The sequence below is a fragment of the Eublepharis macularius genome, chromosome 1, assembly GCF_028583425.1.
Source record: "Eublepharis macularius isolate TG4126 chromosome 1, MPM_Emac_v1.0, whole genome shotgun sequence".
Classification (NCBI taxonomy): Eukaryota; Metazoa; Chordata; class Lepidosauria; order Squamata; family Eublepharidae; genus Eublepharis; species Eublepharis macularius.
The window spans coordinates 50,915,851-50,931,151 of NC_072790.1; the positions used below are offsets into that span (position 1 = coordinate 50,915,851).

Here is a 15,301-nt window from a genome sequence, read left to right on the forward strand (position 1 = left end):
TCAAGACAATAAAGCAGCAAAAGGCAGCAAAGACCCCCAAACATCATATGTACCCAGCAACATTAAAACTCAATTAAGACACACAGTTAGCAATGCAGCCAGATATGCCAAACAGTTTACATTTCAGCAAATACCTTTTGGAATAAAACCATCTTACATGATGTCTTCGATCCAGCAAACAATGGTTCCCTCAACCCCACTCTGGGAGGCCGTTCCAGAGGAATGGACTTAACCACATAAAAAGCCTGCAACCTGTTACAAAATGGAATGGACAATTAGTTGTGCAAGATTAAGCTTCACAAGCCTGGTAAGTCTTGCATGATGGTTTTTCAAATAGAGTGTCAACTTCCCGTATTTTGACTCTGATCTATACTGATCAGCCAGCAAAAATTCTGGTAAACGGTTCTTTAAACATAAAAATAGATAAAAAGAACTTGACAGGGATGCCCAGTATCCCCATTATTGTTTATTATTGCTTTAGAAGTATCGGCAGTGAAAATCAGGCAAGATGCCAGAATTGTTGGAATAAAAGAAAGCAAAAAATAATATAAAATGAAAAGCTATGTTGACAACGTTATATCAGTGACAAAACCAAATGACTCCTTGAGATTTGTAATCCAGCAAGATTTGGATTATATTCTGGATATAAACTGAATTAAAGAAGACAAAGATAATGTTATTATCGATAAATAAAGAAGAACGAAAGGAAATAGAAAAAATAACAGATTGTGTGATTACCAGAAAACCAATAATATATCTGGGAATATATGTGACGAGACAAAACAATAATCTCTATAAAGATAATTATCAAAAAGTTTAGATGGGTGTAATTGAAGATTTACAAAGATGGTAAAAATTGAATATTTCGTGGCGAGGGAGAATCTTTGCTGTTAAAATGAATATATTACCAAAATTGAAATGTTTTGTTTGAAATGCTGCCAGTTTATATAGATGAAAAGATTTTTAAAAGGTGGCAAAAAAGGATAAATGACTTTGTATGGAATGAAAAGTAACCAAGGGGATAAGATTCAAGATGAAAAACGCCAAGGCGGATTGGCGGTACCAAATATCAAATTGTACCACCGAGCAGCAGCATTAGTCTGGATAACAGTGTCAGGGCTTGCCGCAGCTGCCGCTGGGCGTGGCACTGGGCGGTCTGCTCCTGACGTCACAGGGGGGCCAGGGACTCTGCAGGACCCTGCTCTGTGGAAGGAGGGGCGGTATACCTCACCCAGACTCCCTCTCAGTCCACTCGCTGGCCTGCTCAACCTGGCCTGCTTACCCTCTGTGTCCTCCATCTCCTCCTTCCAGAACTCTCCTCCAAGCCTCCACCCTTGCATCCTACTGCTCTCACTCCACATCATCACTCCTCACTCACACCCACCACCGCAGAGCTCTTCCCAGCCACCCTTTATAGGGTTTCCTTTCTCCACCCCGCCCTCCTTCCAGGCTTGTTCCCTCTCCTGACTGGGCCCAGCTGTGCATTCCTCCAGGTGTTTCCCTCCAACCACTAATCCCTCCTGGGCCCTTTTGCCATGCCGGCAGGGTGGGGTTGAGTGCGAGCCATCCCCAGCTGAGGGCTCCTTGGCCTTGCTCACAAGGAGCTGCCCCAGCCAGCCCTTGTGCTATTGGGCTTGCCTGGCCTTGCTCCCGAGGAGCTGCCCCAGCCAGCCTCTGAGCTACTGAGCTTGCCTGGCCCTGCTCACGAGGAGCTGCCCCAGCCAGCCCTTGTGCTATTGAGCTTGCCTGGCCTTGCTCACGAGGAGCTGCCCCAGCCAGCCTCTGTGCTATTGGGCTTGCCTGGCCCTGCTCACGAGGAGCTGCCTTAGCCAGCTTCTGCGCTGCCTGCTCAGCAATGCTGGGCGGGGTTACCCATCTCTTCCCCCAGAATGCCTGTGGCAGCCCCCCCTGGAGAGGCTTGGCTTCTAGCAACTCCTGAGCCAGGCTGCTGTCTTCTAGCCATGGTGTGGCTCTGGGCTGCAGCGGCGGCGTCCTCTCCCTGCCAGGTAAGGGCTCTGCTTGGGTTGCTGCTGCTGCTGCTGGACCCACCTTCTCCCTGCTGTGTCCCTTTCCCTCCGGCCTGCTTAGCCCCCTCTCTTCCCCCTGGAGGGTGGGGCTGGCTGGTTTCTCCTTGCCCCCTCCACCCCTCTGAGGTACTGGCCTTTTGCCCCTTCCCCATGGAGTAGGTAGGTTCTGGCCCTGGTTGCCGGCTTGGGGGGTGGAGTTGCTGCCACCCTTTTGTCCCCTGCTGTTCCCTCTTGTCAAGTCTGGGGGCTGGGGCTCAGACCCCGGACACACCCCCCCGCTTGGCTTTGAGTTGTGGGGGTCTGGCTCAGTCTCAAACATGCGGGACATATAGTCCGCGTCCACATGCCGTGCCCCCCGGCGGTATTTGATGGTAAATTGGAAGGGTAGAAGGGAGAGGTACCAGCGTAGCACCCTGGGGTTGTGCGCCTTCATGCGATGGAGCCACTGCAGGGGTGCATGGTCCGTCAGCAGTATAAAGGGGTTGTTGGCCAGGTAGTACTGCAGGGCCCCCACCGCCCACTTGACCGCTAGGGCCTCCTGCTCCACCGTGGCATAGCGCTTCTCGGCGGGCTGTAGCTTCCGACTCAGGAAGAGAATCGGGACGTCTGCTCCGTCACGTTCCTGGGTCAGCACAGCCCCGAGGCCGGTGTCCGAAGCGTCTGTGGCCAGTGTGAAGGGCCGGTCAAAGTCCGGGTTCCACAGGGCAGTGGCGTTAGAGAGGGCGGAACGCAGGTCTTTGAAAGCTGCCTCTAGTTCTGGGGTCCACCGGACTTGGTTGGGCAGCCCCTTCCTTAAGCTGTCCGTCAGGGGCGCCGCTCGGGAGGCAAAGTGGGGGATGAACCGCCCATAATACCCCAGCAGTCCTAGGAATCTCCGAACCTGCTTCTTGGTCTTGGGCTGTGGGGCGTCAGCTATTGAGGCCACCTTGTCCGGTGGTGGCCTGACTTGTCCTCCCCCGACCACGAAGCCCAGGTATTGGAGTTCCTGGAACCCCAGGTGGCTCTTTTTTGGGTTCGCCCTTAGCCCAGCTCGTTGGAGGGCCCTTAAGACGGCTTCCAGGTGTTGGAGGTGGGTGGGCCAGTCGGGGCTGAAGATAATAATATCATCAATGTATGCCATGGCATACGCCCGGCACTCTCCCAGCACCTGGTCCACCAGCCGCTGAAAGGTGGCCGCCGCCCCATGCAGGCCAAACGGCATCTTCTTGAATTGGAAGAGGCCTTGGGGGGTGGCAAAGGCCGTCTTCTCCCGGTCCTCTAGCCGTATGGGCACCTGCCAGTAGCCCTTTGTTAAGTCCAGGGCCGACAGGTAGCGGGCAGACCCCAGGTGGTCCACCAGCACGTCTGCTCGGGGCATGGGGTAGGCGTCGAACTGGGCCACCTTATTCAGTTCGCGATAGTCAATGCAAAACCGGGTGGTCCCGTCTGGCTTGGGAACCAGGACTATCGGGCTCCTCCAGGCACTCCGTGAGGGTTCGATTACACCCAGCCGGAGCATCTCATTTGTCTCCTTCTCCACTGCCTCCCACCGCTTCCTGGGGATGGGGCGCCAGGTAGCCCGGGCTGTCTGCCCCGGGCTGGTTGGGATGGCATGTTGAATCAGGCTGGTGCTGCCTGGCCTGCGGGAGAAGACCCCGGGAACCCGTGCGCAGAGGTCTCGTAGCTGGGCCCGTTGAGCTGGATCAAGCTGGGGGTCCACCTTGGGCGCCTCAAACTCCGGGGCTTCAGAGGTCCACGGCAGCTCACTGTCAGGAAGCTCCAATGGGTCCTCAGCCATGCCACACTCCTCTTCGGGGCGCTCGTGCCACTGCTTCAGGAGGTTCACATGCAGGGTCTTCCGCCGACGTCGGCCGACCCCGCACTGGACTTCATAGGTAGTGGGGCCCAGCACACTTCGAATCGGGTAGGGGCCCCTCCAAGCGTCCCCTCCCTCTCTGGGAAATACCGAGTGGTGCACCAGGACCTTCTCTCCAGCCTGGAAAGTCCTCATCCGTGCACCCCGGTCGTAGGCGGCTTTCTGCTTCGCCTGGGTGCGAGTCAGTCTGCGGTTCGCCTCGGCTTGGGACTGTTGCACCCGATCACGGAGCTGGCTCACGTACTCCTGTGGGGTGGGCGCAGGGTTGCTGGCCTGGGGCCCCCAGCGTTCTGTCAGCCGGGAGAGCATCCCTCGTGGCTTGCGCCCATATAGCAGCTCGAATGGGCTGAAGCCAGTGGAGGCCTGCGGGGTCTCCCTGAGGGCGAACATGAGCGGGTCGATGTACAGGTCCCACTGGTGAGGCTTGTCCCGTGTCATCTTCTTCAGGGCCTCCTTGACAGTCTGGTTCAGCCGCTCTGCCAAACCATCTGTTTGAGGGTGGTAAGCCGAGGTGAACACCTGCCGGATCCCCAAATTCCGGCAGAGTTGGCGCATGGCTGTGGCACGGAACGGGCCCCCTCGATCCGTCAGGATTTCATCTGGCAGCCCCACCATCGCGAAAAACTTGGACAGGGCCCGGACCACCCCCGGGGTCTGCATGGTTTTCAGCGGGATGACCTCGGGGAACCGCGTGGCATAGTCCACAATCACCAGGGCAAAGCGATGGCCCCGGGGTGTGCGTGGCAGCGGTCCAATGAAGTCCATCGCGATCCGTTGGAAGGGTGTCTCCATGACGGGTAGCGGGGAGAGGGGGGCCTTCGGTGGGCGGCGGGCTGCCACCCGCTGGCAGGTGGGACACGAGCGGCAGTGGGCCTTCACATCTGCATTCACGGAGGGCCAGAAGAACTGTTCAAGGATCTTCTTCAGGGTCTTGTGGTGCCCCAGATGCCCGGCCCACGCATGCTCATGGGCCGTGCGGAGGACTTCGGCCCGGTAGGCCGCCGGCACCAATAGCTGGCGGACCTCCCCCTGGCCACTTGGGGCACGAGCTAGGTGAACCCAAACCCCTCCTTGCTTCTCGATGCGAGGGAGCCGCTGGGACCTCCGTTCATCCCGCACCTGCTCCTCCTCACGAGCGGCTGTCTCTCGCAAGCGCTGCAAGGACTCATCTGCCCCTTGGGCATCGCGGAATGGGCGGTCTGCCGGGGGTCCCGTTGGGTCTTCAACCTGTGGTTCTGCCCCTGGTCTGACAGAGGGACCCTCGCCCGGGTCGTTGGCCTCCTCCACTTGCAGAGCGGTGGCAACTTGAGGGCCTGCCAATTCCCCTGCCGCCTCCAACAGCAGCCCGGCATTCCCGGGGGCGTCTCTTCCCAATTTCTCCATTGCCTGCTTGAGGAGCCTGAAGAACCCTGGGGCGTCTCTTCCCAGCAGCACTGGCACGGGTAGGTGGGCTACCCGGGCAACTTCCATTTGGTGGCAGACCCCTAGGTACTCTATTGTGATTAGGGCCGTAGGGTACGGCTGGGTGCGGCCCATCACGTCCGTCACCGGGATCCAGCGGTGCACTGGGGTGGCAGCTGGGAGAAGCTGGGGTTGAATTGCTGAGACTGCACTCCCGGAGTCCAATAGGGCTTGTAGGATCAGCCGGCCTATCCTCACGGTGGCGCATAGACTCTGCACCTGCTTGCCAGGCGGTGGGTTATTTTCCCAAACGAAGGCGCAAACCCTTGGCAAGGCCTCTGTGAGCGCGCCGGCTTGCATCTGCGTCTCTGCTGTCAGTGTTAGTTCCGCTGGAGCAGCTGGGTAGGCTGCCTCCAGCCTTCCCCACATCCTATCCTGGCGTTCCTCCAGCCACAGTCCGAGCTCCACTGGGGTGGCGGCCTTGGGAGGCCGCCCCTTGACTGGCGCCTGCGTCGGAACGTCTCTCCCCGTACGGGCCACCAACTTGTCAGGGCTTGCCGCAGCTGCCGCTGGGCGTGGCACTGGGCGGTCTGCTCCTGACGTCACAGGGGGGCCAGGGACTCTGCAGGACCCTGCTCTGTGGAAGGAGGGGCGGTATACCTCACCCAGACTCCCTCTCAGTCCACTCGCTGGCCTGCTCAACCTGGCCTGCTTACCCTCTGTGTCCTCCATCTCCTCCTTCCAGAACTCTCCTCCAAGCCTCCACCCTTGCATCCTACTGCTCTCACTCCACATCATCACTCCTCACTCACACCCACCACCGCAGAGCTCTTCCCAGCCACCCTTTATAGGGTTTCCTTTCTCCACCCCGCCCTCCTTCCAGGCTTGTTCCCTCTCCTGACTGGGCCCAGCTGTGCATTCCTCCAGGTGTTTCCCTCCAACCACTAATCCCTCCTGGGCCCTTTTGCCATGCCGGCAGGGTGGGGTTGAGTGCGAGCCATCCCCAGCTGAGGGCTCCTTGGCCTTGCTCACAAGGAGCTGCCCCAGCCAGCCCTTGTGCTATTGGGCTTGCCTGGCCTTGCTCCCGAGGAGCTGCCCCAGCCAGCCTCTGAGCTACTGAGCTTGCCTGGCCCTGCTCACGAGGAGCTGCCCCAGCCAGCCCTTGTGCTATTGAGCTTGCCTGGCCTTGCTCACGAGGAGCTGCCCCAGCCAGCCTCTGTGCTATTGGGCTTGCCTGGCCCTGCTCACGAGGAGCTGCCTTAGCCAGCTTCTGCGCTGCCTGCTCAGCAATGCTGGGCGGGGTTACCCATCTCTTCCCCCAGAATGCCTGTGGCAGCCCCCCCTGGAGAGGCTTGGCTTCTAGCAACTCCTGAGCCAGGCTGCTGTCTTCTAGCCATGGTGTGGCTCTGGGCTGCAGCGGCGGCGTCCTCTCCCTGCCAGGTAAGGGCTCTGCTTGGGTTGCTGCTGCTGCTGCTGGACCCACCTTCTCCCTGCTGTGTCCCTTTCCCTCCGGCCTGCTTAGCCCCCTCTCTTCCCCCTGGAGGGTGGGGCTGGCTGGTTTCTCCTTGCCCCCTCCACCCCTCTGAGGTACTGGCCTTTTGCCCCTTCCCCATGGAGTAGGTAGGTTCTGGCCCTGGTTGCCGGCTTGGGGGGTGGAGTTGCTGCCACCCTTTTGTCCCCTGCTGTTCCCTCTTGTCAAGTCTGGGGGCTGGGGCTCAGACCCCGGACAAACAGATTGGATTCTAAATCAGAACAGAAAACAGAACATTGGAGACAATTGATAACAAGGAAGGAATTCATAACTGTTTATGGGTTAAGAAATCACTAAAAACGATTCAAAGACAAAACGGCACTTATGTCTTGAGAGATGGACTATTAAGAATATGGTTTCAATATAGAAACAGACAAGTCCACCAACTTCACCAATGACATCACCAATAGACGCCTACTATGATATGACTACAAGAAATAGAATTGATCATATAAATTATGAATATATGATAAGACAAGAATGGAAAAATAAAAACATGGCAAGAAATTCAAGCTCAAGGGGAAAACACCCCATGGTTGATCAAGTGGTGTCCAAATTTAAAGAGCAACTATACAAAGAAGGTGGTCAACTAAGATTAAAAGCAGTATTTGAACAACTAATCAGCAGTGATCCAAAACACTTGTTATGAAAAGTATATAAAATCTTGTTGCAGTATGAAACACAATCAGAGCAAAATAAGAACTGTATGATAAAATGGATGCAAAACTTTGAAGAAAATATATCTATGAGCCAATAGGAATCTTTATGGACAAAAGAAATTAAATTTATGGATTGTCAAATATTAAGGGAGAATTGGTATGTTTTTTAGATAGTATATTACTCATAAGGAAATTGGAAAAACCAATAAGGACTATAGTGGAAAGTGCTGGTAATGTCAATGTATGGATGCAACATTCAATCACATGTGGTGGACATGTAAGAAAGCGAGAAGATATTGAATAAAAATACATGAAGAGATGCAAAAGTTCTTAAAGCTCCACTTCGTGCTAGACCCCCAAAATATGTTATTAAATATTTTACTAAGTTATATTGCAAAAGAACACAGTGAACTCTTTAAATATACAGTTACAACAGCAAGAGTAGTATATACAACAAAATGGAAGGCAGAATTTTGTACAGACATGATTGAATGGATGAATAAATTGTATGTTTATGTTATAATGTCTAAATTATATGCTTAACAGGCCAATTTCAGGAAAAATGGAAAGTCTTTTTTGACTATGTGGCTAAAAGATAAGTTTTTTCTTAATATTTTAACATAAATAAGCAAAGGAATGGAGAAATGTTATGCAGTTTTAATAATCTGCTACACATTGTTTTTGATATTATGTCTATTCTTTAATGTTACTTTCTGTTATATTTTGTAGTTATAATATTTGTTACATATTTTGTTTTGATATTATGTTCACTGTCTGTTACTTTCTGTTATATAATCTGCTTTTGATATTGTTTCTACAGTCCAATGCTATTTTCTGTTTTAATAAAATATATTTTTGAAAAAAATATATTTTGATATTGGACTCAGAAATGAAAACTCCATGCACAAACACCGCCCGAGTCCTGACTCACTTCCAAGCAGCTATTCACAAGCTGTGGCTGGAGCTGATCAGCAGGAAGCAGACACAAAGGATCCCTGGGCCTTGTAGTTTAAATACTTCACTGAAACACAATAATGCAAACAGAAATAGCCATGAATACCACAGAGAAGTTCAGCACGGTGTCCACTCTTCACAAAACTCTCCATTTCTGTTATTGCTTCAGTTAAAACTTTTCACATTTGTAGTAGCATAAAAATAAAATTGGTTATTTCTCTATTTAAATACCCTATAAGATACAGCAGCCCTATAAGACAGGCTGGTATCAGTCTCATACTGGAAATGGTGGGCTTCAGTTCAGCAAATAGTTACTTGACTATGGCCATCTAGTGCACTGGTGGCTGAAGTGATATTTGAATGAGGCACTTCTATCTTCCTCTTAGAGACAATGAATTGTGGTGATACTTCTTTCCCCTTATATCTCCAGAACAAAAGGGCTAGCGGATTGTTTTTTTTAAAAAAGAGAGCTGGGAAATTAGAACAACTAGTACACTTTGGCTATAGGTTGTAATAACATTTTAGAAATGTAACAAATACTAATTTTTTTAAACCTAAAAAAGCCCTCTGGTGGCATGGGGGTAAATGGTAGCCACAGTGGGGGGGGCTGAAGCAAGGAAATGGTGCCAATATGGATGGGACGTTCAAAAATATGTACCTTCCATAGCGTGTGCAAACGTGCTTTGACTGCAATCTTTATGGAACCTACTTTGGGAAAGAGCACAAAGGGGAACCCAGAAAATGTTCAGGTTGTGGATGTCCTCCTCCCTGACTAAATAACAAACCCTGGTTTTGATGCCAAACCAGACTAAAACCTACCTCATAGGGGTTGTTATGAGGATAACATGGGGGAGAATTATGTGAGCCACCTAGGTCTCCATTGGGGAGAAAGTAGGCCATAAATGAAGTAAATAAATCATACAGCAAATCCAAATGCTATATCAGCTGTCACTGATATTATTGCATGGACAGAAAGATGCATAGGATCCATGTTTTATTCCAATTACTAATGTGACTCAAAATCACTGATGCAGTGACATATAACTGATACCCTGTTTCTGGTGAGGCATATAGAAATAAGTGGATATATGAAAGCATCTGTAATGATTTTGCTTTGTTTTTATAACCTTTGTCTTTGGACCTTTAACTCAGCTCCCCTTTATGTTACTTTAAACCTTTACTTTGGGAGGGCTGTGATCACCACCGATACTCTTTTCCACTCACACAGAGCTTCAGGCTTTCTCTACCTTTTACCTTGAGAATACCTTCCCTTATTTGTTTCTGTGACCTATATATTGCTGCTTCCCTGACACCCTCAAAAGGTTTTAGCTGCCACCAAAGACTTTTTTGCCTTAGACCTCCTTGGTTTAACTGGTAATATAGGAAGGCTTGTTATAGATAGTAGTGTGACAAAACAGTGCGTGGAGGTGGATGTGAGACAAAAAAGAAATCCTTTTTTCTTAACCAAAAGTAGAATTTATTTATAAGACAATTAGCATGATGGTTACAGAGTTTTGATAAACATATTGGTTTCAGAATAGGTCTTAAGCTTGGTAGTTTTTTTAAAAAAGTATCTTCTTGAAAGTATTTTCACAGACTCAGTCACACAAAGTAATTTTCCACACAGGTCTTCACTAACAGAATAAACTCTTTTCACAGCCACACAGATAGTTTCACTCAGGCTTTTCTACACAGCTTGCCTGACCTAGATAGAGTAAGCCAGTTTGGTGTAGTGGTTAAGAGCGCAGGACTCTAATCTGGAGAGCCGAGTGTGATTCCTTACTCCTCCACGTGAAGCCAGCTGGGTGACCTTGGGTCAGTCACGGCTCTCTGGAGCTCTCTCAGCCCTACCCACCTCACAATGTGTTTTGTTGTGGGGATAATAATGACATACTTTGTGAACTGCTATGAGTGGGCATTAAGTTGTCCTGAAGGGCGGTATATAAATCAAATGTTGTTGTTGTTATTCTCTCTCGCTCAGATATACAGATTGCCCCAGGCACACACAGTTTGTCTGAAAGACAGAATTAGGCTGTCAGACTTCCATACCGTTTATCTGATTTAGCCAGGATAAAATCCCTTTCAGGCTTCCTCATAGGGTCAAGCTGAAAGAGACACCGGGCATGGGTTCAAACCTGTGGCTGATGATGCAATTTTACCTGGGAACTGTAGTTTTCAAAGACAGAGCCACATGCTGGCGGACAGGAGAGGAATTCCCACATAAGCTAGTAGAGGCAGCAGCCAAGCAGAGGGTTGTGAGGAAATCCCTCCCCTGACCCCAGCAAAACTATCCTAACCCCTAAGAGTTCCAGTGGTGCAGGATACCAATCTGAGCATATATAACATGTATTAATGGGAAACATGATGATCCAATGTCATTTCTATATTAATGGAATCCCTATTTAAATAATCCTTTTTACAGTCTGAATTTATTGGCATGCAAAATTGCCTAATACGTGGGCTATTTGTGACTTTCTGTACCATAGACTGATGATTCTGTGTGTGATATAATAATTAACAATCTAGTTTGATCAGAATGATTGAAAAGTATATTTAAACCTGGTTTCAGAATGTTGTGCTCTGAGGGCTGTTCAGAGAGATGTATTAAAAAAAGGATAGGGATTGCACACGATACTACTATGAACTGACTGCTGCTGTAATCTACTGCATCGTTTATAGGAAGTTTCAACCATAATTCATATTAATTTACACTATGTAATCTGTCTTGAATCTCACTGAGAAAGGTGGACTATAAATTAAAGTTTATAAAAATGCAAGAAATCATTGCCATTTTTAAAAAAATGCCATGAATGGTAATTTGTCTATGTTACTATGTATGTCACTTCTGTGTACTACAAGTATTATGTAGGACAGAATTTGTATATAGGACAAAACTAGAGAGCCAGTTTGGTATAGTGGTTAAGAGCAGCAGGACTCTAATCTGGAGAACTGGGTTTGATTTCCTGCTCCTCTGCTTGAAGCCAACTGAGTGACCATGGGTCAGTCACAGCTTCTAGGAGCTCTTAGCCCCACTCACCTCACAGGATGATTATTGTGGAGATAATAATAACCAGGGCTTTTTTTCAGGGGGAAAGCAGGGGAACAGAGTTCCGGAACCTCTTGAAAATGCTCACATGGCTGGTGGCCCCGCCCCCTGATCTCCAGACAGAGGGGAGTTTAGATTCCCCTCCAGGCTGCAGCAATCTAAACTCCCCTCTGTCTGGAGATCAGGGGGTGGGGCCACCAGCCATGTGACCATTTTCTCCAAGGGCAACCCACTGAGTTCCACCACCTCTTTTCCCAGAAAAAAGCCCTGATAATAACATACTTTGTAAACCACTCTGAGTGGGTGTAAAGCATATAAATTGAATGTTATATTATTATTACAGAGTTCCAAGGAGTATTCCAAATACAGTCCTCTGTTCTAAGTCATATCTCCCTAAGCACCCTTTCTCTTTAATAATGTGTGAAGTTTCTTTCATGTATTTTTACATGTAAAATTTAATTAAGACATTAACACCTGGAAGCAACCACACGTGAAGTTGCCATACGAGATATACCATATCAAGGTCTACATTGCCTCCTCTGCAGAGTCTCAGACAAAGAGAGGTCTTCCACATCACCTAATACCTGATCCTTTTAACAGCAGATGCTTGGCAGTGAATCTGTGACTTCTCTGTACAAGTATGTATTGCCATTGAGCCACCCCTCAGTATACCTCTCTGAAACAACCCTATTCCCTGGCAGATGTCGAGCTATGTTTCTGAGAACTTACAAGGTCACTTCAATATACGCATCATCAACTCACAGTGAAATTCTAAGCAGAGTTACTCCAGTCCAAATTTCAATGGACTTAGACTGGAGTAACTCTTCTTAGGATTTCACTGTCAGTCACCCTTAAAAAAAGATATATGGTGATGAGGATCAGAGAAGCATCAAGGTTCCATATATATAAATACGTGCATGACAACCGCAGAACCGTGAGATATTTATTTGGAAGGAAGTTGCACAGAATCCACGGGGGCTTACTCTCACGTAAATATACAGGCTTTGCCAGTGCAATCCTAAGGAAAGTTACTCCAGCCCAAGCCTATTGGGACAAGGGACAGACTATCTGAAAGAAAGACTGGTCGAATACCTCAAACTACTCTCGGCTTCTTCCAAAATGCACAATATTGAACATTTTAAGATCATTTCGCGCGCTCACTCGGTTGTAAATGATGCTGCTGAAAATGCACGCAGGCATCAAGCGGCGGGACAAAACTGTATACGGTTACAGGCATAGGAACGGTCCAGAGACATTTTTTTAAAAAAATTGAAGCCCCCAAACCCACCTTTTCTTCCCCTCTGCACCCCCCTCGGGAAACTGTCGCTGACACCCTCATCACCTCAGCCGCCTTCCCCGAGCCGCCCCAGCTCCACACCGAGAACGCGGGCCGCCACCTCAGCCGGGGCCGGCCGGCGATCTGCGCCCCTCCCTTCCCCTCTCGCCCGCCCCGGCCCAGCTTCGGCGGCGGCCTCAGTGGCCCCGCGATTGGGCTTTCCCCGCTTGTCACTCAGCGGCCGGAGGCGAGCGCCAATTGGGCAGGGCGGCTGTCGCTCACCGGGCCTCCTTGTTGTCACGACGCCGCGCAGGGCTGGGCTCCCCCCCCCCCTCCCAGCCGCCGCGGCCGCCGCCGCCGCTGCTGTGACTGATGCGCTGGGCATAAGGGCGGGCGAGCGGGAGGCGGCGGTGGCGGCTGGCCTCTCCCCGCTTTCCTCCTCCCCCCCATCCTCCTGGGCCGGCTCCAGAGTTGGGGAAGCGACTTCTTCGCCATGGCCACCAGCACCACCGGCTCCACGCTGCTGCAGCCCCTCAGCAACGCCGTGCGGCTGCCGATAGACCAGGTAGGAGCCCGGGGCGCCCGCAGCAGCCGCCCCTGCAATTGCGGAGAGGGGGGAGGAAGGAAGAGAGGGCGAGCGAGAAAAAGAACCGGGGGGGGGGCCTTCCTCGTGCCCTCTCTTATCCCCTCCCCCCTTCCGAGCAAGCGTCCCCTCCTCCCTGCCACCTCCTCACGACCCCACCCCACGATGCATCTGGAACATTTAATCCGCGGATTTGATGGGGGGGGGGAAGAAATGTGTGTGCAGAACTAGTTCTCGAGGGTGCGCGCGCGCTGAGGGGCTACCTTCTGCACAAAGGTCTGAGGAGGGCGTGTGTGGATGAACGGCAGGCGGTGGGGCTTTTCGCATCCACCCTTTTCTACGGGCGGTCATGTTCGTGAGGGTGTGTGTGTGTGGTGGCGTGCCTGTGAGCAGCCACCGGGGCTGAAAAACGCTATGTGGCAAGCGAGTGTGCTTTGAAACGTGCATTTGAGCACCTCGAGAGGCTATTGTGGCTTTTAAAAAATGGTAACAGGTGTGTTATAGTAATAAACAGTATATGTATATATATATATATATATATATATATATATATATATATATATAATATGCTGTTTCAGAAATCACAGTCAAGGTGTATGCAGACTTAAAGTAGTTAAAGTGCAAGCCAGTGCTTGCTCACAAGGAAGTATCATTTTATTTAGTGGGGCTTGCTCCTGGGTAAGTGGTTTTAGGATCGTGGCCTTAGTTGCTTCCTTTGTGCCTATCGTTTTAGAGTAGAAAATAGATTGGTAGCTAGAATCTCTGCCTGTAGTGAAATCTCTGGGTGAAACTCTTATCGATCTCCCTGGGGGACAAGGATTTCCTCTTTTCCAGTGTATCTTCAGGAAGGTGTAATACTGTCACCCTTTTTTTGCTAGCTGTAGGAGGGATTTTGGTATGCAGCGAAGCTTTAACAGTTTGCAGTTAATAGGTGAGGTATGCTGTGGACCAATAGCAAGTATTTATTTTATCTCTGTGTCTTAGTGAATACTGTGTATCGGGATAACTTTGTCTAAAAACAGTGTAGTACACAGCATTGTGTCTTGCCAGTAAAGCTGAAACTATTTTGAGTTATGTGAATGTTGTAAGTAAGGTACATATAACAGGAAGGTGCACAGTGCCTATGTAGAACCTTAAGTGTACAAATTAAATTATTTGCCTGCTATTTCTATATATAAAATATGAGTGGCAATATGGCTTCAGTGTACCAGCTGCCTGGTGAACATGCTTTCCTATATGTAACAATGTTAAAGACTTATTCAAACGGTACATCCCATCATACAGTAGGTGGATGAAGGCTTGGAACTAACTTGGTTGTTAGCCCCACCTAAGTGCCTTCAACATGCATCCCATTAAAATGCTGTAAGCAGGCTGTATAAACTTGCTTTTAATAGAAAATTAAGAAATAAAAAACTACCCAGTGCTGAAGTCAAGTCTTCACTATTACAGGGAAGTACCCCCCCCCCCCAGTGTTATAATATTTACTGAAGAGCAGTAGTAGTTTAAAACAACTTTTTATGATATCTTCTCTGTAGAGTTTCAGTAATTTGTAAATTCAATATAGGAGTAGGTCAGCATGATTACAAACAACATTTAATTAAGAGATCAAAGCTGGTGCTGTGAGCCTGATCCTATTATATGCAGCTCCTGCTTTGCTGGAAGGTGTTTGGATAGATCGAGGGCTTTGTATGGCTTTTTTGAATACTGCTCCCTCCTTTAGGGTCAGAGTAATTCTGTTCTGTGCTTGCATTATGGTTTTGCAAGGTCTTTTTAATTTCTGTTAATTTCAGTGGAAAAGAATTTTTTGCACTGGAACCAATGAGGCACAGGTGAATTAATTTATACCCCTGTCCTTCTCCTCAGTGGACACCCACAGTGGCTTATGTGGTTCTTCCCTTCTTCATTTTATCCTTACAACAACCCTGTGTGGTAGATTGGGCTGAGTGTGTCTGACTGGTCCAAGGTCACC

The 15,301-nt window shown here is 49.6% G+C and overlaps 1 protein-coding gene across 1 annotated transcript in view; it reads left to right on the forward strand.

Moving 5' to 3' along the window:
* Positions 1 to 13,097: 13,097 nt before the first annotated feature.
* The window catches only part of MBOAT2 (membrane bound O-acyltransferase domain containing 2), a 105,592-nt gene continuing 103,388 nt past the window's right edge, over positions 13,098 to 15,301 (forward strand). The window contains exon 1 of the mRNA XM_054978934.1: positions 13,098 to 13,314. Within this exon, the coding sequence (XP_054834909.1) occupies positions 13,243 to 13,314 (72 nt within the window). The 5' untranslated portion in view covers positions 13,098 to 13,242. The remainder of the gene's footprint in view (positions 13,315 to 15,301) is intronic.